At 49.5% G+C, this 27,768-nt stretch overlaps 2 protein-coding genes across 2 annotated transcripts in view; one reads left to right on the forward strand and one right to left on the reverse strand.

Moving 5' to 3' along the window:
- Positions 1 to 27,768, reverse strand: part of LOC149436236 (EMILIN-1-like) — a 145,161-nt gene that overhangs the window by 36,375 nt on the left and 81,018 nt on the right. The window lies entirely within an intron of this gene.
- Positions 12,411 to 25,935, forward strand: LOC149436237 (uncharacterized). Its single transcript, XM_089661829.1, has 2 exons — positions 12,411 to 12,616; positions 21,675 to 25,935. The coding sequence occupies exon 2, from the start codon at positions 21,920 to 21,922 to the stop codon at positions 23,654 to 23,656; it is 1,737 nt and encodes a 578-aa protein (XP_089517955.1). The 5' UTR covers positions 12,411 to 12,616; positions 21,675 to 21,919; the 3' UTR covers positions 23,657 to 25,935.

Raw genomic sequence — 27,768 nt, forward strand, 5'->3', positions numbered from 1 at the left:
AAATATATAAAGTAACCTCAAAGTTAGTTATAAATTTCAGCCAAAATGTCTCCCGCTCCATGTTTATGGGAAAAGGACCCCAATAAGTGGGTATTGATTGCTGTGTGTGACCGTTATATCGTCTGCAGACTATGGGGAGATCATGGGGTGTACACAGCTTGTACTTCTCACTGCACAGCACATTTCTGGGGGGCTAAGATACCAGGACACCCCCAAATACCAGGACACCCCAATACCAAGACACCCCCAAATACCAGGACACCCCCAATACCAAGACACCCCCAATACCAGGACACCCCCAAATACCAGGACACCCCCAATACCAGGACAGGACAAACACCCCCAAATACCAGGACAGGACAGGACACCCCCAAATACCAGGACAGGACAAATATCCCCAAATACCAGGAAAGGACAAATACCCCCAAATACCAGGACAGGACAAACACCCCAAATACCAGGACAGGACAAACACCCCCAATACCAGGACAGGACACCCCCAAATGCAAGGACAGGACAAACACCCCAAATACCAGGAAAGGACAAACACCCCAAATACCAGGACATGACACCCCCAAATACCAGGACTGGACAAACACCCCAAAATACCAGGACAGGACAAACACCCCCAAATACCAGGACAGTACAAACACCCCCAAATGTAAGGACAGTACAAACACCCCCAAATACCAGTACAGTACAAAAAACCCAAATACCAGGATAGTACAAACACCCCCAAATACCAGGACAGTACAAACACCCCCAAATACTAGAATAGACCTCACACTATGTTTTATATTTTTGTGTGATTAACCCCTAAAATATCTATACCAGACTCAAAGTGTCTTTCATGCATTTTTTGGGGGGCTCTTTCATGGAGCAGATGCCATGGAAGGAGTGTCACCCCAGAAACAGCAGTGTAGACATGACCCGTCATTACTGGGGTCACTCATATACAAAGTGTGGAGTGACAGAATTTAGGGGAAATACAAGAATCAGCAAAACCCCTCATTGTTTCCCTGTCAACCCCACAACCCCCTGTCCTCCCTACTGTCCCCCACACTTCCCCCTGTCCTCCCTACTGTCCCCACACTGCCCCCTGTCCTCCCTACTGTCCCCCACACTGCCCCCTGTCCTCCCTACTGTCCCCACAACACCTGTCCTTCCTACTGTCCCCCACACTGCCCCCTGTCCTCCCTACTGTCACCCACAATGCCCCCTGTCCTCCCTACTGTCCCCCACACTGCCCCCTGTCCTCCCTACTGTCCCCCACACTGCCCCCTGTCCTCCCTACTGTCCCCCACACTGCCCCCTGTCCTCCCTACTGTCCTCCACACTGCCCCCTGTCCTCCCTACTGTCCCCACAACGCCTCCAGTCCTCCCTACTGTCCCCCACAATGCCCCCTGTCCTCCCTACTGTCACCCACAATGCCCCCTGTCCTCCCTACTGTCACCCACAATGCCCCCTGTCCTCCATACTGTCACCCACACTGCCCCCTGTCCTCCCTACTGTCCCCCACAATGCCCCCTGTCCTCCCTACTGTCCCCCACACTACTCCCTGTCCTCCCTACTGTCCCCCACACTGCCCCCTGTCCTCCCTACTGTCCCCCGCACTGCCACCTGTCCTCCCTACTGTCCCCCACAATGCTCCCTGTCCTCCCTACTGTCCCCCACACTGCCCCCTGTCCTGCCTACTGTCACCCGCACTGCCTCCTGTCCTCCCTACTGTCCCCCACACTGCCCCCTGTCCTCCCTACTGTCCCCCACAATGCTCCCTGTCCTCCCTACTGTCCCCCACACTGCCCCCTGTCCTCTCTACTGTCACCCGCACTGCCTCCTGTCCTCCCTACTGTCCCCCACACTGCCTCCTGTCCTCCCTACTGTCACCCTCACTGCCTCCTGTCCTCCCTACTGTCCCCCACACTGCCCCTTGTCCTCTCTACTGTCCCCAACACTGCCTCCTGTCCTCCCTACTGTCCCCCACACTGCCACAAGTTCTCCCTACTGTCCCCCACAATGCCCCCTGTCCTCCTTACTGTCCCGCACACTGCCCCCTGTTCTCCCTACTGTCCCCCACACTTCCCTTTGTCCTCCCTACTGTCCCTCACACTGCCCCCTGTCCTCCCTACTGTCCCCCACACTGCCCCCTGTTCTCCCTACTGTCCCTCACACTGCCCCCTGTCCTCCCTACTGTCCCCCACAATGCCCCCTGTCCTCCCTACTGTCCCCCACACTGCCCCCTGTCCTCCCTACTGTCCCCCACACTGCCCCCTGTCCTCTCTACTGTCCCTCACACTGCCCCCTGTCCTCCCTACTGTCCCCCACACTGCCCCCTGTCCTCCCTACTGTCCCCCACACTGCCCCCTGTCCTCACTACTGTCCCCCACACTGCCACCTGTCCTCCCTACTGTCCCCCACACTGCCCCCTGTCCTCCATACTGTCCCCCACACTTCCCCTTGTCCTCCATACTGTCCCCCACACTTCCCCTTGTCCTCCCCACTGTCCCCCATACTGCCCCCTGTCCTCCATACTGTCCCCCACACTACCCCCCATCCTCCCCACTGTCCCCCACACTACCCCCTGTCCTCCCTACTGTCCCTCACACTTCCCCCTGTCCTCCCTACTGTCCCCTACACTGCCCCCTGTCACCCCAGAAAAAGCAGTGTAGACATGACCCGTCATTACTGGGGTCACTCATATACAAGGTGTGGAGTGACAGAATTTAGGGGAAATACAAGAATCAGCAAAACCCCTCATTGTTTCCCTGTCAACCCCACAACCCCCTGTCCTCCCTACTGTCCCCCACACTTCCCCCTGTCCTCCCTACGGTACCCCAAACTGCCCCCTGTCCTCCCTACTGTCCCTCACACTGCCCCCTGTCCTCCCTACTGTGCCCCACACTGACCCCTGTCCTTCCTACTGTCCCCCACACTGCCCCCTGTCCTCCCTACTGTCCCCCACACTGCCCCGTCCTCAATACTGTCCCCCACACTTCCCCTTGTCCTCCCTACTGTCCCCCACACTTCCCCTTGTCCTCCATACTGTCCCCACACTACCCCCCGTCCTCCCCACTGTCCCCCACACTTCCCCTTGTCCTCCATACTGTCCCCACACTACCCCCCGTCCTCCCTACTGTCCCCCACACTGCCCCCTGTCCTTCATACTGTCCCCCACACTTCCCCTTGTCCTCCCTAATGTCCCCCACACTTCCCCCTGTCCTCCATACTGTCTCCTACACTGTCCCCTGTCACCCCAGAAAAAGCAGTGTAGACATGACCCGTCATTACTGGGGCCACTCATATACAAGGTGTGGAGTGACAGAATTTAGGGGAAATACAAGAATCAGCAAAACCCCTCATTTCCCTGTCAACCCCACAACCCCCTGTCCTCCCTACTATCCCCACACTGCCCCCTGTCCTCCCTACTGTCCCTACAATGCCTCCTGTCCTCCCTACTGTCCCCCACACTGCCCCCTGTCCTCCCTACTGTCCCCACATTGCCCCCTGTCCTCCCTACTGTCCCCCACACTGCCTCCTGTCATCCCTACTGTCCCCACACTTCCCCCTGTCCTCCCTACTGTCTCCCACACTACCCCCTGTCCTCCCTACTGTCCCCCGCACTGCCACAAGTCCCCCCTACTGTCCCCCGCACTGCCCCCTGTCCTCCCTACTGTCCCCCGCACTGCCCTCTGTCCTCCCTACTGTCCCCACAATGCCTCCTGTCCTCCCTACTGTCCCCCACACTGCCACAATTTCTCCCTATTGTCCCCCGCAAAGCCCCCTGTCCTCCCTACTGTCCATACAATGCCCCCTTTCCTCCCTACGGTCCCCCACACTGCCTCCTGTCCTCCCTACTGTCCCCCACACTTCCCCTTCTCCTCCCTACTGTCCCCCACAATGCCCCCTGTCCTCCCTTCTGTCCCCCACACTGCCTCCTGTCCTCCCTACTGTCCCCCACACCGCCCCTTGCCCTGCCCACTGTCCCACACAGCTCCCTGTCCTCCCTTCTGTCCCCCACAATGCCCTCTGTTCTCTCTACTGTCCCCCACACTGCCCCTTGTCCTCCCTACTGTCCCCGACACTGCCCCCTGTCCTCCCTACTGTCCCCCACAATGCCCTCTGTCCTCTCTACTGTCCCCACACTTCAACATGTCCTCCCTACTGTCCCCCACAATGCCCTCTGTCCTCCCTACTGTCCCCCACAATGCCCTCTGTCCTCCCTACTTTTCCCACAATGCCCTCTGTCTTCCTTACTGTCCCCCGCACTGCCTCCTGTCCTCCCTACTGTCCCCTACAAGGCCCTCTGTCCTCCCTACTGTCCCCCACACTGCCCATTGTCCTGCCTACTGTCCTCAACAATGCCCCCTCTCCTCCCTACTGTCCCCCATACTGCCCCCTGTCCTCCCTACTGTCCCCCACACTGCCCCCTGTCCTCCCTACTGTCCCCCACACTGCCCCCTGTCCTTCCTACTGTCCCCCACACTGCCCCCTGTCCTCCCTACTGTCCCCCACACTGTCCCGTCCTCCCTATTGTCTCCCACACTGCCCCCTGTCCTCCCTACAGTCCCCCGCACTGCCCCCTGTCCTCCCTACTGTCCCCACACTGCCTCCTGTCCTCCCTACTGTCCCTACAATGCCTCCTGTCCTCCCTACTGTCCCCCGCACTGCCCCCTGTCCTCCCTACCGTCCCCCACACTGCCCCCTGTCCTCCCTACTGTCCCCCACACTGCCTCCTGTCATCCCTACTGTCCCCACACTTCACCCTGTCTTCCCTACTGTCCCCACAATGCCTCCTGTCCTCCCTACTGTCCCCACAATGCCCTCTGTCCTCCCTACTGTCCCCACAATGCCCTCTGTCCTCCCTACTGTCCCCACATTGCCTCCTGTCCTCCCTACTGTCCCCCACAATGCCCCCTGTCCTCCCTACTGTCTCCCACACTGCCCCCTGTCCTCCCTACTGTCTCCCACAATGCCCCCGGTCCTCCCTACTGTCTCCCACACTGCTCCCTGTCCTCCCTACTGTCCCCACAATGCCTCCTGTCCTCCCTACTGTTCCCCGCACTGCCCTCTGTCCTCCCTACTGTCCCCCACAATGCCCCCTGTCCTCCCTACTGTCTCCCACACTGCCCCCTGTCCTCCCTACTGTCCCCACAATGCCTCCTGTCCTCCCTACTGTCCCCACAATGCCTCCTGTCCTCCCTACTGTCCCCCACACTGCCACAATTTCTCCCTACTGTCCCCACACTTCCCCCTGTCCTCCCTACTGTCCCCCACACTGCCACAAGTCCCCCCTACTGTCCCCCGCACTGCCCCCTGTCCTCCCTACTGTCCCCCGCACTGCCCTCTGTCCTCCCTACTGTCCCCACAATGCCTCCTGTCCTCCCTACTGTCCCCCACACTGCCACAATTTCTCCCTACTGTCCCCCGCAAAGCCCCCTGTCCTCCCTACTGTCCATACAATGCCCCCTGTCCTCCCTACGATGCCCCACACTGCCCCATGTCCTCCCTACTGTCCCCCACACTTCCCCTTGTCCTCCCTACTTTCCCCCACAATGCCCCCTGTCTTCCCTTCTGTCCCCCACACTGCCCCCTGTCCTCCCTACTGTCCCCCACACTGCCCCTTGTCCTGCCCACTGTCCCACACAGCCCCCTGTCCTCCCTACTGTCCCCCACAATGCCCTCTGTCCTCTCTACTGTCCCCACACTTCAACATGTCCTCCCTACTGTCCCCCACAATGCCCTCTGTCCTCCCTACTGTCCCCCACAATGCCCTCTGTCCTCCCTACTTTTCCCACAATGCCCTCTGTCTTCCTTACTGTCCCCCGCACTGCCCCCTGTCCTCCCTACTGTCCCCCACAAGGCCCTCTGTCCTCCCTACTGTCCCCCACACTGCCCATTGTCCTGCCTACTGTCCTCAACAATGCCCCCTGTCCTCCCTACTGTCCCCCATACTGCCCCCTGTTGTCCCTACTGTCCCCCACACTGCCCCCTGTCCTCCCATCTGTCCCCCACACTGCCCCCTGTCCCCCACACTGCCCCCTGTCCTCCCTACTGTCCCCCACACTGTCCCGTCCTCCCTATTGTCTCCCACACTGCCCCCTGTCCTCCCTACTGTCCCCCACACTGCCCCCGTCCTCCCTACTGTCCCTCACACTGCCCCCTGTCTTCCCTAATATCCCCCACAATGCCCCCTGTCCTCCCTACTGTCCCCAAACTGTTTCCTTTTCTCCCTACTGTCCCCCACACTGCCCCCTGTCTTCCCTAATATCCCCCACACTGCCCCCTGTCCTCCCTACTGTCCCCCGTCACCACCCCCTGTCCTCTCTACTGTCCCCCACAATGTCCCCTGTCCTCCCTACTGTCCCCTACAATGCCCCCTGTCCTCCATACTGTCCCCACAATGTCCCCTGTCCTCCCTACTGTCCCCTACAATGCCCCCTGTCCTTCCTACTGTCCCGGCTTCACCCTGTCTTCCCTACTGTCCCCACAATGCCTCCTGTCCTCCCTACTGTCCCCACAATGCCCTCTGTCCTCCCTACTGTCCCCACAATGCCCTCTGTCCTCCCTACTGTCCCCACATTGCCTCCTGTCCTCCCTACTGTCCCCCACAATGCCCCCTGTCCTCCCTACTGTCTCCCACACTGCCCCCTGTCCTCCCTACTGTCTCCCACAATGCCCCCGGTCCTCCCTACTGTCTCCCACACTGCTCCCTGTCCTCCCTACTGTCCCCACAATGCCTCCTGTCCTCCCTACTGTTCCCCGCACTGCCCTCTGTCCTCCCTACTGTCCCCCACAATGCCCCCTGTCCTCCCTACTGTCTCCCACACTGCCCCCTGTCCTCCCTACTGTCCCCACAATGCCTCCTGTCCTCCCTACTGTCCCCACAATGCCTCCTGTCCTCCCTACTGTCCCCCACACTGCCACAATTTCTCCCTACTGTCCCCACACTTCCCCCTGTCCTCCCTACTGTCCCCCACACTGCCACAAATCCCCCCTACTGTCCCCCGCACTGCCCCCTGTCCTCCCTACTGTCCCCCGCACTGCCCTCTGTCCTCCCTACTGTCCCCACAATGCCTCCTGTCCTCCCTACTGTCCCCCACACTGCCACAATTTCTCCCTACTGTCCCCCGCAAAGCCCCCTGTCCTCCCTACTGTCCATACAATGCCCCCTGTCCTCCCTACGATGCCCCACACTGCCCCATGTCCTCCCTACTGTCCCCCACACTTCCCCTTGTCCTCCCTACTTTCCCCCACAATGCCCCCTGTCTTCCCTTCTGTCCCCCACACTGCCCCCTGTCCTCCCTACTGTCCCCCACACTGCCCCTTGTCCTGCCCACTGTCCCACACAGCCCCCTGTCCTCCCTACTGTCCCCCACAATGCCCTCTGTCCTCTCTACTGTCCCCACACTTCAACATGTCCTCCCTACTGTCCCCCACAATGCCCTCTGTCCTCCCTACTGTCCCCCACAATGCCCTCTGTCCTCCCTACTTTTCCCACAATGCCCTCTGTCTTCCTTACTGTCCCCCGCACTGCCCCCTGTCCTCCCTACTGTCCCCCACAAGGCCCTCTGTCCTCCCTACTGTCCCCCACACTGCCCATTGTCCTGCCTACTGTCCTCAACAATGCCCCCTGTCCTCCCTACTGTCCCCCATACTGCCCCCTGTTGTCCCTACTGTCCCCCACACTGCCCCCTGTCCTCCCATCTGTCCCCCACACTGCCCCCTGTCCCCCACACTGCCCCCTGTCCTCCCTACTGTCCCCCACACTGTCCCGTCCTCCCTATTGTCTCCCACACTGCCCCCTGTCCTCCCTACTGTCCCCCACACTGCCCCCGTCCTCCCTACTGTCCCTCACACTGCCCCCTGTCTTCCCTAATATCCCCCACAATGCCCCCTGTCCTCCCTACTGTCCCCAAACTGTTTCCTTTTCTCCCTACTGTCCCCCACACTGCCCCCTGTCTTCCCTAATATCCCCCACACTGCCCCCTGTCCTCCCTACTGTCCCCCGTCACCACCCCCTGTCCTCTCTACTGTCCCCCACAATGTCCCCTGTCCTCCCTACTGTCCCCTACAATGCCCCCTGTCCTCCATACTGTCCCCACAATGTCCCCTGTCCTCCCTACTGTCCCCTACAATGCCCCCTGTCCTTCCTACTGTCCCGGCTTTGCCCCCGTTCTCTCTACTGTCCCCCACAATGCCCCCTGTCCTCCCTACTGTCCCCACACTGCCGTCTGTCCTCCCTACTGTCCCCCACAATGCCCCCTGTCCTCCCTACTGTCCCCCCCCACTGCCCCATCCTATCTACTGTCCTCTGCTCTGCCGTCTGTCCTTCCTACTGTATGTGGGTGGGGGGCTTATCTGAATCTAAAAGCCCCCCCATGTGAATGAGTATGGGGTACATGGTACTGCTACCCATTCACAAAAAATAAGTGTAGTGTAAATAATGACAGGAGACGTTCTGTGACAATTTCTTTATTAAAAAATAACAATTTAAAAAAATGTCCCCCGAATAGATCCAACGTCACTCACGATGCCCGCCTCCATCGCTACCCCGAAAAAGGAAAAACTTGTGACTCCGGCTCCCGCCGTCTGACAGCTGCCCCCTCCATGACAGTTCTTATATGCAGTCATGACATCACATCTCTCCGCCTACAAGGCCTTGCTGGACACACAGCAAAAAGACACAAAAGATGCCCCTGGAAACGGTTTGGGAATGTCTCGGCTTATCCGTGTGTCTATGGGGCAATTGTTAGTGTTCAGATCAGCATTTTATACCAGATATTTATTTCCCCCCAATAAAATGATATATTTTCTGAAAGCAGAGACCCCGGAGATTAAATGGTGGCAGTTTACATTTGTTATGTGGCAAACTATTTGTGCTGCTGTTTATCAAATGCATATTTTCAGGGAAAGAAATCCATTGAAATGAATGTTAGTGTGCGCAAACTCCGTATAATTTCTAGATTGTAAGCTCGAAAGAGCAGGGCCCTCGATCCCCTCATGTTTTGCATTGTATTGGTATTGTTCTGTCACATGTTCTGTCCCCCTTTGTAATGTACAGCGCTGAGTGAACTATTGGCGCTTTATAAATACTGTATAATAATAATATAATAATAATGCCCAGTCATTGGTGAGATAGAAATGATGACGTTGCATCGAGTAAACAGATACCAAACATGTCCAGACTCCAAACTGTGCGCACCTACAGTCATGGCCGAAATTGTTGGCACCCTTGATATTTTTCCTGAAAATCAAGTATTTCACACAAAAAAGGTATTGCATTAACACATGTTTTGCTATACACATGTTTATTCCCTTTGTATGTATTGGAACAAATATAAAACAGAGGCAGAAAAGCAAATATGACATAATGTCACACAAAACCCCAAAAATGGGCTGGACAAAAGTATTGGCACCCTTAACTTAATATTTGGTTGCACACCCTTTGGAAAACATAACTGAAATCAGTCGCTTCCTATAACCATCAATAAGCTTCTGACACCTCTCACCCGGAATTTTGGACCACTCTTCCTTTGCAAACAGCTCCAGGTCTCTCTTATTGGAAGGACACCTTTTCCCAACAGCAATTTTAAGATCTCTCCACAGGTGTTCAATGGGATTTAGATCTGGGCTCATTGCTGGCCACTTCAGAACTCTCCAGCGCTTCTTTGCCATCCATTTCTGAGTGCTTTTTGACGTATGTTTGGGGTCATTGTCCTGCTGGAAGACCCAGGATCTTGGACGCAAACCCAGCTTTCTGACACTGGGCCCTACAGTGCGACCCAAAATCCTTTGGTAATCCTCAGATTTCATGATGCCTTGCACACAGTCAAGGCACCCAGTGCCAGAGGCAGCAAAACAACCCCAAAACATCATTGAACCTCCACCATATTTTACCGTAGGTACTGTGTTTTGTTCTTTGTAGGCCTCATTCCGTTTTCGGTAAACAGTAGAATGATGTGCTTTACCGAAAAGCTCTATCTTGGTCTCATCTGTCCACAAGACGTTTTCCCAGAAGGCTTTTGGCTTACTCAAGTACATTTTGGCAAACTGTAGTCTTGCTTTTTTATGTCTCTGTGTCAGCAGTGGGGTCCTCCTGGGTCTCCTGCCATAGCGTTTCATTTCATTTAAATGTCGACGGATAGTTCGCGCTGACACTGATGCTCCCTGAGCCTGCAGGACAGCTTGAATGTCTTTGGAACATGTTTGGGGCTGCTTATCCACCATCCGGACTATTCTGCGTTGCAATCTTTCATCAATTTTCCTCATCCGTCCACGACCAGGGAGATTAGCTACAGTGCCATGGGTTGCAAACTTCTTGATAATGTTGCGCACTGTGGACAAAGGCAAATCTAGTTCTCTGGAGATGGACTTGTAACCTTGAGATTGTTGATATTTTGCCACAATTTTGGTTCTCAGGTCCTCAGACAGTTCTCGTCTCCTCTTTCTGTTGTCCATGCTTAGTGTGGCACAGACAGACACACAATGCAAAGGTTAAGTGAACGTCTCTCCTTTTTATCTGCTTTCAGGTGTGATTTCTATATTGCCCACACCTGTTACTTGCCCCAGGTGAGTTTACAGGAGCATCACATGCTTGTAACATTCTTATTTATCCGCAGTTGTGAAAGGGTGCCAATACTTTTGTCCAGCCCATTTTTGGAGGTTTGTGTGACATTATGTCGAATTTGCTTTCTTTCCTCCCTTTTTTTGTTTTGTCCCAATACACACAAAGGGAATAAACATGTGTATAGCAAAACATGTGTTAATGCAATACGTTTCGTGAGAAATACATGATTTCCTGGAGAAATATCAAGGGTGCCAACAATTTCGGCCATGACTGTATGACATGGCAAAGAACTATGGGGGCTGAAATCTGCCATAGGGGGCGCTCTCCAATCCTTTACAGGTCATCAGGTTTATATAACGTGTAGTAACCTGTGAATGATGGCCCTCGACTTATTCCTCTCACTCAGACGTGATGGGCCATGCAATGGCTGCTTACATACGCTTGTGTGCTCATTTACATTTGTTTGTATGTGCGGGGGAGGGGGGGTAACTATATACCAAGAGAGCTAACATGTCCTCTATGCAATAGCATCAAGCAGGTGACCAGACCTCTTCATGAAGACCTTGGGGGTCTATTAGACCCTCAGTGTCTCCCCTGCCCTCCACTGCTACTAACCCAAGACCTCCTCATGAAGACCTCAGGAGTCTATTAGACCCCCAATGTCTCCCCTGACCTCCACTGCTACTAACCCAAGACCTCTTCATGAAGACCTTGGGGGTCTATTAGACCCCCAATGTCTCCACTGCCCTCCACTGCTACTAACCCAAGACCTCTTCATGAAGACCTTGGGGGTCTATTAGACCCCCAGTGTCTCCCCTGACCTCCACTGCTACTAATCCAAGACCTCCTCATGAAGACCTCAGGAGTCTATTAGACCCCCAATGTCTCCCCTGCCCTCCACTGCTACTAACCCAAGACCTCTTCATGAAGACCTCAGGAGTCTATTAGACCCCCAATGTCTCCACTGCCCTCCACTGCTACTAACCCAAGACCTCCTCGTGAAGACCTCAGGGGTCTATTAGACCCCCAATGTCTCCCCTGCCCTCCACTGCTACTAACCCAAGACCTCTTCATGAAGACCTCAGGGGTCTATTAGAACCCCAATGTCTCCCCTGCCCTCCACTGCTACTAACCCAACTACAGCAGTCGGGAATGACGGCTCTGAACCTGGAAGTCACAGAATGTTTGTCATTTTGGGGTTCATTCATCACAGATGAGATCGGGGGATCAGATCCTCTCCAAGCTCCTCCTGCTTAGTAAGATGAAGTGGTTTACCGATGTTCCTCCGTCCTGAACATCCTGGAGGAAACACGGAAGGCGCCAGCAGGGGGGAGGGGCGGCACATTCTCTGTACTGTAAAGTGATTGGCTGCTTCTATAGCTGCCCGGATCAATTTTACATGACCGCTGGCTGAAATAATAATACAAACCTCCTTTGTGTTTAACCCCTTGAATACCAGAAGGATAAGAAATGTACCTTAGTAGACGAGGGGTTGGGTAATGAGGTGAAGCTCTCCTGACTTCCATCAGCCAATCATGTGGAAGCAAAATTGCATTTTTTACATTTTCTTTGCATGTGATTGGATATTCTTTGTAAAGTCAGATTTCACCGCATTCACTAAGCTCCGGGGGAAAGTTCTGTGAAAAGTGTAAAGTGAACAGCCTAGTTGTATTTAGTAAATCCCCCCTCTGTCTGTACACTGAACTGTCCGGAATGCAGGTCTGGGGCCAATAATGATGCAGACAGCTGACATACATGACATGTATCCTAATACCCCTCCCCCGCCTCTCCCACCCTACTTAATATAAACCAGCAGACTAGAATATCCTCCTGCGCCCCCCCTGCACGCTGACACAGGATGGGGGATGGTGTGGGACAAGGCAGAGGGGGGGCATGTTCTCATGGAAGATGACTGAATGAGATTTTGAGCTTCACCCTTGTCTTTGCTGGTATATGGAAGATCACTTGGTGGTGGTAATGGAGCTGAACCCGGCAATGAAGCAGATCTACAGTACAGCTACCATTACTGGTCCCTCAATGGTCCCAAGGTCAGTGCAGATCTCCATAATGTTCCTCTCTGCCCCCCACCAACTTCCTTCTAACCCCCTCAACAGAGCTACGACCTTCTTTTAGTTTTGTGTTAATTAGACCTCAGCAGGCAGTTGTCACCGACAATCTGTTCAAGAGTTCCCTTTATTGTCCCAGCACCTCAATGCATCCTTTGACCCCCCCACCCTAGCAAAACAGTCCCAGCACACATCTAACCCTTTGATCGCCCCTCATGTTAACCCCTTCCTGCCCTGTGTCATTAGCACAGTGTCAGTGCTTTTTTTTTAGCACTGATCACTGTATTGGTGTCACTGGGGATGTCAGTGACACCAAGTCAGTTTCCCCCCGTGTCAGAACTCCCATGCCAAAATTTAAAAAAATGGTGTGGGGGCCCCACAGAATCCATACCAGACCCTTATCCTAGCATGCAGCCCAGAAGGTCAGGAAAGGGGAGGGGAACGAGCGAGTGCCCCCCCCCCGTACCATATCAGGCCACATGCCTTCAACATGGGGGGGTGCTTTGGGGCAAGGGGGCTCAGATCATCTGAAACAGAGACTTTTTTAAAAAATAATTTTACCGGTGCTGCAGCGGCAGTGGCGGTGATGGCGGACATCGTGATTGGTGTTGGATCTACTGCGGGGGACATTCTTTTAGTTTTTCCTTTAATAGAGGACTTGTCACAGACCCTGTCCTCTCTTTTTTCACACTACACTTTTTGTTTTTTCGTGAATGTGTAGCGGTACCATGTACCCCATACTCCTTCACATGGGGGGGGGCGGGATCTCGGGTCTCCCTTGTTAAAGGGGCCTTTCAGATTCTGATAAGCCCCCTTCCTGCAGACCCCCAAAACCACTGGCCAGGGTTGTGGAGAAGGGGCCCTTGTCCCCATCAACATGGGGACAAGGTGCTTTGGGGAGGAGCCCCCCGCCCCAAAGCACCCCCCCATGTTGAGGGCATGTGACCTGGTATGGTTCAGGAGCGGGGGGCGTTTGCTCCCCCCTTTCCTGACCTGCCGGTCTGCATGCTCGGATAAGGGTCTGGTGTGGATTTGGGGGGACCTACAAGCCATTTTTTATAACAAACTTTGGCGTGGGAATTCCCATCAAAATCCATACCAGACCTGAAGGGCTTGTTATGGATGGGAGGGGGGACCCCATGCTGTTTTTTGATTATTTTTTAATTGCTGGCAATTCTTTTACATTCAGCTGTCAGTGGGGAACCCTGCAGACAGCTGAAACATTGCTGCATGGTTGTCACTACTAAAATACCGCATGACTCCATCAAATACCTCCTGCAGTATTTTAGTGGAATTCACTTCTTCTGACCTCCGGAACGGATTAATTGGTTTTTAATGCCTTCCAATGGGAAACCGCGTTTCAGTTTATGAATTTTTTGCTATACAAAAAGTCCCGCAAAACGAATTAAATTCCTAAACCGAGGTATGCCTCTGTGTGTGTATATATATATATATACAGTATGTGTGTATTTACATAGACATGGCTTAGTCTGTATATTCTAGGGACATGTGGTGTCAATTAGTCGTACGTTGGCTTGCACCCCTCCCCCTAGGTTGTATGAGGATAAGGTCTCACATGCATTTAGTACATAAAGGTTTAAGTATGTATAAGTTAGGAATGGAAGTCCTTTACACTGTAGGATTCCCTGATTAACATATTCAAATGAAAAAGGAGTTTACATTGAAATCCATCTATTGGCGTCTGTAATATGATGAGATTCAGATGATAGGTAAAGTTCTATTCTATCATGTATATCATTGCTTTCACATGGACCATGCCATCCCCCCACCTCTGATGGAAGATCAGTGTGGCTCTGAAAAGGGGCCCCGAGTATTGGATTTCAGAGAAGGGAGGGGAGCAAGGCTGAAAGTGTTTTCCCTGCATAGGCATTTGTCTCCAGAGACTCCAGTATAGTGGGACTATAAGACGCAGGAGGAAACCCAGCTCACTTTTAGGAGAAGGTGGGGGCTGAATTGCTCCTAACAGAGTACAAGGAAGAGAACAAAGACTGGAAGGGAGACGCTTCCATGAGGAAGAGCTGCCCACTGCTATACACACACATGATTCCACACAATTCCTATCTCAAGAATATAACTACACTTCTATTATTATTAGTTTTCATTCTGGATTTGAAGATTATTCTTGTAAGCTTGCTTGCTATTTCATTATTAAACCCATTTTCAGTTTTTACACAAGAATTGGAAGGACTTTCTATTTTGGACTTTTCTCCCCAATATAAGTTTACAGAATATGGAGACAATTTCGATATTGAACCCATCCACATACAGAAAAAGAAGGGACCATGGAGATGGCACCGTGTGTGTTTAGTATGACTTTAATGAAGAGATTGCATTGCCCTCCCTGAGTCTAGCACTAGTTCCCCCCGAGTAGATGTCTCTCCATTGTCTGGATGTATTGGGGACAGTCGGGGTTCACCTCTCGCCCGCTGATTTTCTAAGGCAGATGGATTCCCTGTTTGTTCTTCTAGAGGGTCCTTAAAAAGAGGTTCTCACTCTTCCGGGTCCATTATTTCTGATTGAATTTGAAAGGTTCTAAGTGGATTGAACAGATTGTTTTTCAGGCCTATGAATTACGTGACAAAGTGCCTCCTTTCCATTACTGAAGCCCACTCCAGTAGTGAGCACTTCTTGGGCTTCTCATCATCAGGTTCCTGTGTCTCAGATCTGTAAGTCCTGCTCTTCAATGTATATGTCCTCTAAGTTTTACAAGGTCCATGTATCGGCCAGTTCATCCATTTTGTTCACCAACCTGCAAAACCTCTGCTGCAGCCAGAACTCATTTATTTAGTGGTGGAATCCCTACTGTCACTAAATGAGAGTTTTTGGTTTGGTGGCTAGGATACTGGAAGCCACCGCCATCCTAGCAACCGAGGAAGCTGTTCGGACCTTAGCAACCAATGATTGTCACAAAGCATCATTGGCTGTTACGTAGGTTTCACCATAACAACCCATGATGCAGTGCAAGTGCCTGCGTCTTAGCAACCAATAAGGTGGTGCCGCACAGTCCCACTGGTTTCTAGGACACAGGTGGCCAGGGTATGGGATTTAGCGATGAAGTAGTGACATTTAGACAATTTAGTCAATGACCTCACCTGGAAGCCCTTTATTTCACTTTCAGCTGTCAGCATGGGAAATGTCATTTGTGGACAGAATATGTTGGGATAGTCTTGGTGGTCCGTGTGTTTTCTTTGGCAAGTTGGAGGAACATAAAACACCGGATGCCATGATTATTATCTATGATGGGGTCTCTGTTGTTGGTTAGACTTTATCATGGTGTTTATTTTCTAGTTGACCTTTTTCTTGTAAATGAGTAACCAGACATACTATGTACCTCTTACACATTTATGTAGGGGGGCAGATGTCTGGGGGCCCCTCTTACAAATCTTCCCTGCAGACCCTCACAACCACTGAGCTAGAATTGGGGGGAAGAGGCCTTGTCCCCATCAACATGGCTAGGCAGCCTGTGGTACCCTTCTGATGTTGAGGACATTTGGCCTGGTATGGGTTAGGTAGAGGGCTACCACTTGCTGACCCCATTTCCTGGCCAGCCAGGCTTCCTGCGTAGATATGGATTAGCTATGGATTTTGGGGAGTCAAGAATAAGGGTCGGGTATGAATGGTGAGAGGAATTCCAGCCACTTTGTATTGTTTCTCTCTGATTTTGTTTTTCTACATTCTACAGGTATGCCATTTGACAGGCAGGTCTGAAGCATTACTAAAGGATTTGTTTTTAATTAAAATAACACACATGGTACCCTTCCCTGCTCCCTGCAATGGTACTGCACAGAGCAGCCCCAAACCTCCTCTTCTGGGGTCCCCTGCTGGATATTTTAAGCTCTTTTTCTTCTGTTTCTTCCCTGTAGCAAGCCACTTGCTCTGGGGGCTGGCATGTGGACTAGCTCCCCAGGGCCGGTCTGCGTGTGTCTATAGATATACACAGAGTGGCTCGGCCCCACCCCCTGCTCTCAGGATTTACCTGACAGTAGAAGGAGCCAATGGTTCCCACTGCTGCCCGATCCTCCTGTGAGAAGAGAAAGATGGGAGAAGAACCGCAGTCGGGCTCAGTGCTGGATCAATGCAGGACTCAGGTAAGTGTTTGGTTGGGACACAGAAAGTGGCAGAACATTGTTTACCTTAATGTGGGGAATGCTTTAAGGGAAGAAAAGATTTTATGTTCAGGGCCAGTTCCCACCATAACCACCTGCAGACCAGTGACGTGCCCATACGTTGCCGGACCTTCGCTGGTGATACTGGGATGATGGCTGCAGCTGAAGAAGTCATCCCGGTGTTGTTTATTAGAGCCGAGGGTCTGCTTTCTTATAAAAGCAATCCAACCAGATAATTAGCCGCTGGATTGCTTTTACAAGCAGCGGGAAGGGACCTCCCCCCTCCCACCACCTTCTGTGCCCTCTCAGCCTCTCCTGTCCCATAGAAGCAAACAGAGGCCAGATTGGCCCTGATGGCCTCCATGATGCAGGAAGATGGAAGTGATGAGCATTCATCCCTTCTGGTTTTCTGGAATATAAAATGGTAAGGCCCCTTTCACACCGGGTGGGCCCGTCAGCGGATCCTCTTGCTCAGCGGGGGATCTCTCTGCTGATCGCTGTTGGGCAAATGGATGAGAAGCCTGCGTCTGCTTCGCTTATACAGAGCGGACATGGACACGGCCCGCTGTCCTCTATGGGCGGTCGGACTGCCATGTGATCCGATCCAATGGACAGAAGGGGAATGGATCCCCATCTGTCTCTTTTTGGTGGATCGGATGTCAGCGAGTGTAAAGGGACACATATCCATTTACACCTGCTGCTCCATAGAGGAGAATAGAGGTTCTGATCGGGTCCGGACCCAATCAGAACGTCCGTGTGAAAGGGGCCTAAAGTATCTGATTACACTGATCTTGGTGCGATCAGATGTTAAGGGCAGAGGAGAGATTTGGAGGCTAATACACCCCAGATCTCTCCATAAAGAGTACCTGTCACTGCCTATTGCTATCACAGGGGATATTTATATTTTCTGTGATACCAATAAAAGTCATCCAAAAAGAAATATAAAGCGACAATGTCAACAAAATAAGTGGATATAAATATGCAGCCCCCCCCGCCCGTGCTTGTGAGCAAAAGGTGAATGCGCGAGACATGCCGCACGCTTTCTAACAGCGATGGTCCCACACATGTGAGGTAACACCGTGAACATCAGATCGAGGGCAGTAATTCTAGTACTAGACCTCCTGTGTAAATCTAAAGTGGGGCCCTGTAAAGGCTTTTATAGCATCTCCTGTGGATAATGACATTTACATCATTTGTGGCTGTTGCAGGCGTGCACACTTTTAAAGAATGACACGTTTGGTATTTATTCACTCGCCATAATATACATTTTTTAAAATTTTACCAAACAATTTGGTGTTACATTGTGTTTTTTTAAATCCAAATTTTTAAAAATGTATTTTTCCCCAAAATTTGCACTAGAAAAAACAGCTGCGCAAATACCGCGTGTAAAAAATTACAACACCCTTCATTTTATTCTCTAGGACCTCCGCTATAAAAACTCTATAACGTTTGGGGGCTCTAACTGATTTTCTAGCAAAAAAACTGTTTTCTAAAAAATATTTTATTAATATGAGAAGAAAGAAGATAAATCTTGAAAAAACGTAATGTCTGCTCCATTGTAGAGCACACGATTGTGATCCCTTGCTCTACGCAATATGTCTTCTTTAAGACGGAAATCGACTAGGCAACAAATTATGTCTCTCGGGGGGTCAGTCTCTCTACCTCTCGGGTGCAGTGCCCTATGAAGGCGTTCAAATTCAATCGGAGACTCTTGAGGTCTTTCTAGCAGATCATTAAAAATGGTTAAAATCGTTTGGGTGAGTTGACCTGAATCAATTATTTCAGGGACACCGCGTACCCTTAAATTATGACGCCGCCCCCTGTTGTCTAGATCTTCGATGTGACGATCAAGCTCTCTTAGGTGCATAGTGTGCGAATCTGCCATATCTGCGAATATCATGAATGGCAAGGTCTTGTGTGATGGCTTTATCCTCCACCGCTTCAAGCCTTTGGGCTACTGCCTGCATGTTGATATGTAAATCTGCTATTGCAGCAGAGAGGGTCTCTTTAATATCTGATGCAACCGCTTTCAAATCCTCTATAGTGAGAGGTGGGGTGTCAAGATGACCGGCTGCGGGTATTGTGGCTAGGTTCTTGCTTTGCGAGTGAGGCATTTTATGGAGTGACTGTGTGGGAGAAGCAGGGGTGGAGGCCTCATTATGTTCTGGTGTCTGAGACCGGAATAACTCTGGGATGCTGTGACTCGTGGAACCGGTTGGCCTGCGGGGGGATCTGGAACGTGGGGTATCGGGTCTCTTATCTGGTTTCCCCATAGTAGCGGCGTCTCTCCTTAATAGTATCAATACTTCCACCTCCTTGTGTCGGGGCTCCTGTAACTAAGCCACCATGTTCTCTGTGTCCAAGCTTGGCCCCTCAGTGCTTATAAACTTATGTGCTACTCTGTGATAAGAGCAGGGGTCACAGTGAAGGCCGCAGATTGTATGTGGCGGTCAGTGAGCACTGATCTTGTTGTGTGTATAAACTCTGCAGAGTATTGAATCCCGGGTTCCTCAGGGGGGGGTGCCAGGGGCCCCTCTATATTCCCCAGGTGCAGGACTGCAGGGATGGTGGCTCTTGCTGGCCCTCTGGTGGCTCAGTGAGGCCTATTGTAGCGAGGGTGCCTTCGAGGCCTTTATTACAGGCCGTGTCCACTGGTCTGAGTGGAGGGGATCCGATAGGCCGGGGGGGAGGATTGCCTGTCATTCCGGGAAGAGGGTCTCTGGTCCACAGGGACCACCTCCCACCTCAAACCGCACTCACCCGGCTCCTGTGTGGTGATGGGTCGAGCTGCCGCCATGCGGCTCCAGAAGGCCGCACCAGGCCGCGATGGATCGCCGCCGTGGCAGGGGGGTGACACACACCTGGCTCACCTCCGTTGTGCACCCGCCCGTGCCGCGGTGACCCCGCCTCGCGCTCCGGGTCCGCCGCAGCCCGGATGAGTTCAGCCGCCGCTTCAGCAGGCCGTGCTAGGCCGTGATGGAGCGCCGCCACGGAGGGGGGCGATATGCACCCGGATCACCTCTGCTATGCACCTCCTAGTGACGCGGTGATTCCGCCTCTTGCTCCGGGACTGCAGCCGCCCGGATGGCAGCAGATTATCTTTTCCTCCATCGGAGTTCCGGATCATGCGGCTTGTCCGGTCACCATCTTGGAAACGTCCCCTCTTGGACACTCCCGCTCTAGCAAAAAAACTGATTTTGAAAAGTAAATAAAAATGGTCAGAAAAGGCCTGATCTTCAAGTGGATACATTGCACAGGAACGTGCTGCGCGATTCACATGCTATCTGGGTGCAGTATGATTTCACACCATTCATTTGAATTGGCTGAAATGGCACCAGACCACAGCTAAAGTTGTGCTTGGACTACTTCACAAAACACACAGCAACCAGACCGCATGGAACTTCTGTACTTCTGTGCCATGCCATCCAGTGCAGGAAAATGCCCTGTGATTGTGGCCTGCGTTTGGGGTGTCGTTAGCATTGCACTGACACCAGGTGGGGGACACAAACATGGACCTCAGATTTCCCACATCACATTCTGGTATCAACTGGTCCTCAGAACCACTCTAAACGCATAAGCTTCATAGATATTGGGACACGATTGTCGGCACCATTAATCAAGCTTTTTTCAATGACATCAAACTGAACCCAAACCCCTTCACGCCTGAAGGTACAACAAATGTTAATGCTTAAGCACAATTTTGCAGCTTTGACATGCGTTAGTCAAACCGTCATCACAACTACTTTGTGCATCCAGTTGGTAAATGGTAATGGACGTCTCCTGATTTTATTTTTATGTGATCAAAGGAAAAGAGGCCCAAAATAGTGAAAATCATTTTTTCTAAAGTTAGCTGTATATTTCTTGCTGCTGCCATAACCTACCACCAAAGGACAACCCCCAACAATTCTCCTGCCCCCGACGATGGCAGCAATACCTCGTATGTGTATGTTAGTTGCTGTTTGTACCCGTAGTACAGCCCAGAAACAGTACTGCGCATTTTTCTTTACATTTTTTTTTACCTACTAAAACACACCGACACTAACTGACACTGATACTAATTTACATAAATAAATAACCCCCCAAATACTGACTCTGACCTTGACCTTTGACCCTGACCTTGACCCAAACACTAACCCTGGCACTGTCCTAGATCAAACTTTAATCTAGGTATTTTTTTATTTTTTTATTTTAAATTGCTGTTATTATTATTAATATTATTATTGATTTTTTTTTTACACACTGTTGTTTGTCTCTCTCTCCTCTCAGAGAAAAAAAAAAGTAAGAAAACGCAGTCCGTTGGGGCTGTGTATTTGCGTATGCTCGGTGCCAAGGGGCTGAGCAATGTGTTCTAGGTACCTTAGAAGGTGTGATTACACAGACGTATACTAAGGTGGCCATATCGAGGGCTTTGTTTCAGGCATGGAAACCTATTTTGCTAGACTGGGAATCTCCAACCCCACCCAGTTCCAAGGAATGGCTTCACCATATGGACATCACCCAGCATTATTTTCCAGCATAGGGGGTTGCCCTGGAAAATTTGACAAACTGTGGGATAGATGGATGAGTACTCCGGGTCTAGCGCCCATTGAGCTAGTATTGTATAAGATGGTAATGTGATGCAAGGTGTACTCCTATACTTTTGAATTTTAACATATTATTTTTCTATCCCAAGTGGACCATGATGGCTGTGAAAACCCAATAGCATAAGGCTGTTGTGCGCTATGTTACACGTTTCTGACTTTGGATGTGTTTCATTATCTGACAATGCATGTCGTGATACTGATTGTACTCTGATGTCAACTCTGGAATGTTTTGGATGTTTTCATAAATTTTCTTTTTAATTAAAAAAATATAGAAAACATCTCTATTTAGCCTTTTATATAGAATTCTGACTTTTTTGTTTTTCTGTACAGGTGGATTGAAGAACCAAGTTTTCGGTCAAGCTGGTCTTCATAAGTACAACTCAGTCACATGGGAAACGAGCCATACAGATGTCTTAGGTGACGGAACGTCTTTATCGTAGTTCATTGGAGGATTCACACAGGATACGAGACATATCAGTGTTCTCAATGTTGTAAATGGTTTGGATCCTCTTCAACATTGATCCACCTTCAGAGGACAACAGGAGAGAAGTCATTTCAGTGTTCTGGAAGTGACAATGGCTTTACAATGTAGTTCAACCCTTGCATCCATAACAATTATTTCAGAAGCTATTTCTTGTTTGGATTGTGATAAAGGTTTTACAATGAAGGCAAAACATATCACACCCCAGACGGGTCACACTGAAGAGAAACCTTTTCAGTGCTTTGAGTGCAACACAGATTTTACAACAAAGGGTAATCTAACCAAACACAAGAGGGTTCACACCGAAGAGAAGCCATATCAGTGTTCTGAATGTGATAAAACCTTTACATCGAAGGATCAGCGTATCGAACACCAGAGAATTTACACTGGAGAGAAGCCATATCAGTGTTCTGAATGTGATACAGCTTTTACACACAAGTGTTATCTTATCGCACACTACAGGATTCACACTGGAGAGAAGCCATATCAATGTTCTGAATGTGATAAAGCTTTTACAACAAAAGATTATCTTATGAAACACAAGATGATTCACACTGGAGAGAAGCCATATCAGTGCTCTGAATGTGATAAAGCTTTTACAGTGAAGTCAAGTCTTATCAGCCATCAGAGGATTCACACTGGAGAGAAGCCATATCAGTGTTCTGAATGTGATGCAGCTTTTACACACAAGTCTTATCTTATCGCACACCACAGGATTCACACTGGAGAGAAGCCATTTCAGTGTTCTGAATGTGATAAAGCTTTTACAGTGAAGTCAAGTCTTATCACACACCAGAGGATTCACACTGGAGAGAAGCCATATCAGTGTTCTGAATGTAAAAAAACATTTAGATGGAAGGATCATCTTATCACACACCAGAGGATTCACACTGGAGCAAAGCCACATCAATGTTCTGAATGTGATAAAGCTTTTACAGTGAAGTCAAGTCTTATCACACACCAGAGGATTCACACTGGAGAGAAGCCATATCAGTGTTCTGAATGTAAAAAAACCTTTAGATGGAAGAATCATCTTATCACACACCAGAGGATTCACACTGGAGAGAAGCCATATCAGTGTTCTGAATGTAATAAAACCTTTATATGGAAGGATTATCTTATCACACACCAGAGCATTCACACTGGAGCGAAGCCACATCAATGTTCTGAATGTGATAAAGCTTTTACACAGAAGTCAGAGCTTATCAGACACCAGAGGATTCACACTGGAGAGAAGCCATATCAATGTTCTGAATGTGATAAAGCTTTTACTCAGAAGTCAGAGCTTAACACACACCGGAGGATTCACACTGGAGAGAAGCCATATCAGTGTTCTGAATGTGATAAAGCTTTTACAGAGAAGTCAAGTTTTATCAAACACCAGAGGATTCACACTGGAGAGAAGCCATATCAGTGTTCTGAATGTGATAAAGCTTTTACACAGAAGTCAAGTCTTATCAAACACCAGAGGATTCACACTGGAGAGAAGCCATATCAGTGTTCTCAATGTGATAAAGCTTTTTCACAGAAGTCAAGTCTTATCACACACCAGAGGATTCATACTGGAGAGAAGCCATATCAGTGTTCTCAATGTGACAAAACATTTGCAACCAACAGCAGTCTTATCATGCACCAGAATACTCACACTGGAGAAAGGCCATATCAGTGTTCTGAATGTGATAAAGCTTTTGCATATAAGGTTAGCCTTATCACACACCAGAGGAGTCACACTGGCGAGAGGCCATATCACTGTTCTCAATGTGACAAATCTTTTACACAGAGAGAACAACTTAACACACACAAGAGGGTCCACACCAGAGAAAAGCCTTAGCCGTGTTGTGAGTGTAACAGATTTTTTTTTTTACATACGTCACAGCTGATCACACACCAGAGGATTCGCAGGCTTCAGCTGCAGGAGGTAATGGGGAGAAGGGGGGGTTTAAAGGGGTAGAAGCCCAAGACTATTTTACCTTTTGACTATTTTTTTCAGACAAGTATCAACAGTGAATTGTTTTTCCTAATGACTTTAATCTCTATCCTTTTTATGGAGCTTTGACTGAACATGTAATATATTTTCATCATTCATTAACTGAGCTGTGTTCCCAAGTGTTTTCTTCATTGTCAGATCCTGGGCTAATGCATTACCAACACTGCCTCAGCACCAAGACTAGGTAGTGGTCAAGTGGCATCTTACAAAGCCTCAGTGGGAGAGACTTTTCTAGATTCTGCTGACTATTCCAATATCCGTCTAGCTTGAGGGCTCCAGCTACGCTCACCTTGTCCACGCCTCCCTTCACATATTCCACCTCCCCTCCAGTGATCAATGCCTTATTTCCAGGTTCCTCCTCTTCTTATGGATGACAGCTTTACAGGTAGGACTGCAACAGGGACAACAGCCATGGAGAAATCTCTGTTCAGTGAGAAATCAAATTCCTAAGCTGGTGTAGGCCTTCCAACACCAATTCACTGCTCTTTGTTTGGGATGTGTTCAACAGTACCACTTACACCCAGCTGGCTGCTTGTGTTCCATCTTGTCCTGCCACAAGTCCAAGGGATTCCATCAGGAGAAGATTGGACTTCCTTATTATATTGTCTCTCTGTTCAGCTATTGCTCCTCTCCATAGACCGATCACATACTACGACTGCATCTTCTGGGGGACTGAAATTCCTCTGACTCGGGTTCTCTTCAATGACTCTGAATAGTCAATTCTCTTTTTTTGGGTAGATATTGTTTGTGAAGAACCCTCTTTTGACCCTAGAAACATTATGATGTTGACCCTAAAGTGTATCTATGGTTAGAATTAATATTTACATAAAGGGTGCAATCTGTCCTGAACCACTTATGGTGATGTCCCAGTTCAGCACATTACACCTTTAGGATTTGTAATCTACCCAAATGTATTATACATCAGTTTTTCATGTCAGAGGGCTTTAATGTGCTAGAAAATGAGGATACGTATATTTTATTTATTTTTCTAGGTAACACTTGTGATGTCACTACACTCCTAATGTAAATACGATGCAAAAGAATTCTGTTTTTGTTGCTTTTACAGTGTTCTCCTATGCAGCGATCTGTTAAAACATTGAAAGCCCGGGGGGGGGGGGGGGTGATGATTCCGGTTTGTGTGCTTAGTGCTGAATGCCGGCTGTTACAGAGCCTCCAATACCTGGATCTGGTAAGACCGCTGCCACTTTAATATGGCCCTGGGACCAATAGCCACTATCCCAGCTGACACACAAGTGGTTGTTTTTCTGAGTCCTTCTTGTAACATTTTATGACTTGTTGATCCTGCCAGTAGAGACGTTATTTTTCTACTTCCTGAAGGAAGGAAACCATCCTAAAAATGGCAGCTGGAGGGGTTGAGACAAATCAAATAACACTGCTGGGGTGCATACAACTGTCAGCTTTTATTCATATGGTCTAAACCTTTGTAGAAAGGAACAAAACTGTTGCTGGAACTGCTTTACAAGTGTCAGTTGAAGTTGATTTGAATGTTTTTTTGTCTCTTACTGAACCATTTGGCATGTTTAACCTTCTTCCTGTCCAGGCCATTCTCCAGTTTTCAGCACCGTGACATTTTGACTGACATTTACTTGGTCATGCAACATTGCACTTAAATTCATTTTATATCCGTGTTGTGATAGATGGACATTTATTTTGCTGATATTTAATCATTACTGTTTTTTTGTATTTTCTCTATGAAAAGAGGAAATTACTTAACATTTTGAAAAAAAAGTTTCCCTTAGTTTCTGCTCTAAAACTTTACAAATAAATAATCTTCCTTGTTAAATGTAGGCCAAAGTATATTACTCTACTTTTGTTTTTGGTAAAAAAAAATATATTATTTAGTGTGTGTGAAAGTTATGGAGTCTTCAAACTATGGCAAATACACTGTATTTCAAGGTTACCAACCCAGATGTTGTGAAGGCCGGTCACATTTCTTGAGGTCCTAAAATGCCAGGACAGTACAAACACCCTCCAAATGACCCTTTTTTGGAAAGTAGACACTCCGGGGTCTTTAGTAAGAATTGTGGCTATTTTTGTTGTAGTTGTAATTTTGTGTCATTTTTTCTGAAACTGTAGCAAGTAAATAAAAGATGTTTTCTTCACATAGTTCTCATTTTAACAAGTTATTTCTCACACACGGCTTAGGTATACTTACAATTACACTCCAGAATACTTTCTTCTACTCCTCCTGAGTAATACATAGAGGGGCCCTGTGATGGAGGTGTGGGTGGAACAGAAGACACGCGGAGAGCAGGAGTACACACAAGGCTTTTATTGAAACACATAGGAGCACATGACTGGTAGAGCAGAGTTCTGTTAGACAAAGGGTTAAGTCTACACACAGGATGGGGGCACAGTGGGGGGCACAACTCTGGCCAGCAAAGGAATTCAATCCATACCACAGGGTTGGCAGAATTCCAGCAGACAAAAGGTTAAGTCCCTAACACAGTCTGTGCACACAGCAGAGGGGCAGAACTCCAGCAAACAAAGGGTTAAATGCTCAGCATAGGGTTAGCATACAACAGGAATGGCAGAACTCCGGCAGACAAAGGGTTAAATCCTCAGCACAAGGTTGGCACACAACAGGAATGGCAGAACTCCGGCAGACAAAGGGTTAAATCCTCAGAACAGGGTTGGCATACATCAGGAATGGCAGAACTCCAGCAGACAAACGGTTAAATTTTCAGCACAGGGTTTGCATACAACAGGAATGGCAGAACTCCAGCAGACAAAGGGTTAAATCCTCAGCACAGGGTTTGCATACCACAGGAATGGCAGAACTCCAGCAGACAAAGGGTTAAATTCTCAGCACAGGGTTTGCATACCACAGGAATGGCGGAACTCCAGGAGACAAAGGGTTAAATCCTCAGCACAGGGTTTGCATACCACAGGAATGGCGGAACACCAGGAGACAAAGGGTTAAATCCTCAGCACAGGGTTAGCATACAACAGGGATGGCAGAACTCCAGCAGACAAAGGGTTAAATCCTCAGCACAGGGTTAGCACACAGCAGGGATGGAAGAACTCCGGCAGACAAAGGGTTAAATCCTCAGCACAGGGTTGGTATACCACAGGAATGGCAGAACTCCGGCAGACAAAGGGTTAAATTCTCAGCACAGGGTTGGCAGAACTCCGGCAGACAAAGGGTTAAATCCTCAGCACAGGGTTGGCACACAACAGGAATGGAAGAACTCCAGCAGACAAAGGGTTAATTTCAGCACAGGGTTGGCACACAGCAGGGATGGAAGAACTCCAGCAGAAAAAGGGTTAATTCCAGCACAAAGGGCAAAAGGTTCAGGCAGAATAGGGATTGGTCCAGCATGCAGGACAAAGGGTCCAGGCAGAGCAGGGTTAATCCAACACAGAGAGTACAGCCAGAGGTATGGTCTCCAGGAAAGGGTTGTGGGGTCTGGCCACAGCTCAGAAGCAAAGAACAAAAGAAAGGAGCGCACAAACCTTGCGCATTACCTCAATAAACAATTCATGTATTTATTAATAAGTTATACTCACAAGAGTAGCAGTACAAAAGGCATATAACATCCAACACCAACGCAGGGTGAGACCACACGTGTGAGTTCCATCCAGAAGGGAGATAAACTCTTGCTCAACTCACGCGTTTCGAGGGGAGATCCCTTCTTCATCAGAGCTTAAACGTCTGCAAACGGTTTGCAGGAATAATTTGTTTTCAGTGGTCAAAAGATAACTGACAGCCTCTCAGTTGAGTGTTTTCTGAGTCTTCATTCATAGGAGGAATTTAGCCGCTGTGTGTCAGGATTTCAGTGTTTACATCAAAACAGAGGCAAAACTTTTATGATTTAATATTCTGAAAGTGGGCGGTGCCTAAAATATGTACAAAGTATAAAAAGTTACAGAAAATACAAGAAATACAAGAAGACACACAAATGACTATTCACTATAAAATAAAAGGAAATAAA

This window comes from Staurois parvus, unplaced genomic scaffold, assembly GCF_062004578.1.
Source record: "Staurois parvus isolate SC_StPar_1 unplaced genomic scaffold, SC_StPar_1.0 ptg001396l, whole genome shotgun sequence".
In the NCBI taxonomy this organism is placed as follows: domain Eukaryota; kingdom Metazoa; phylum Chordata; class Amphibia; order Anura; family Ranidae; genus Staurois; species Staurois parvus.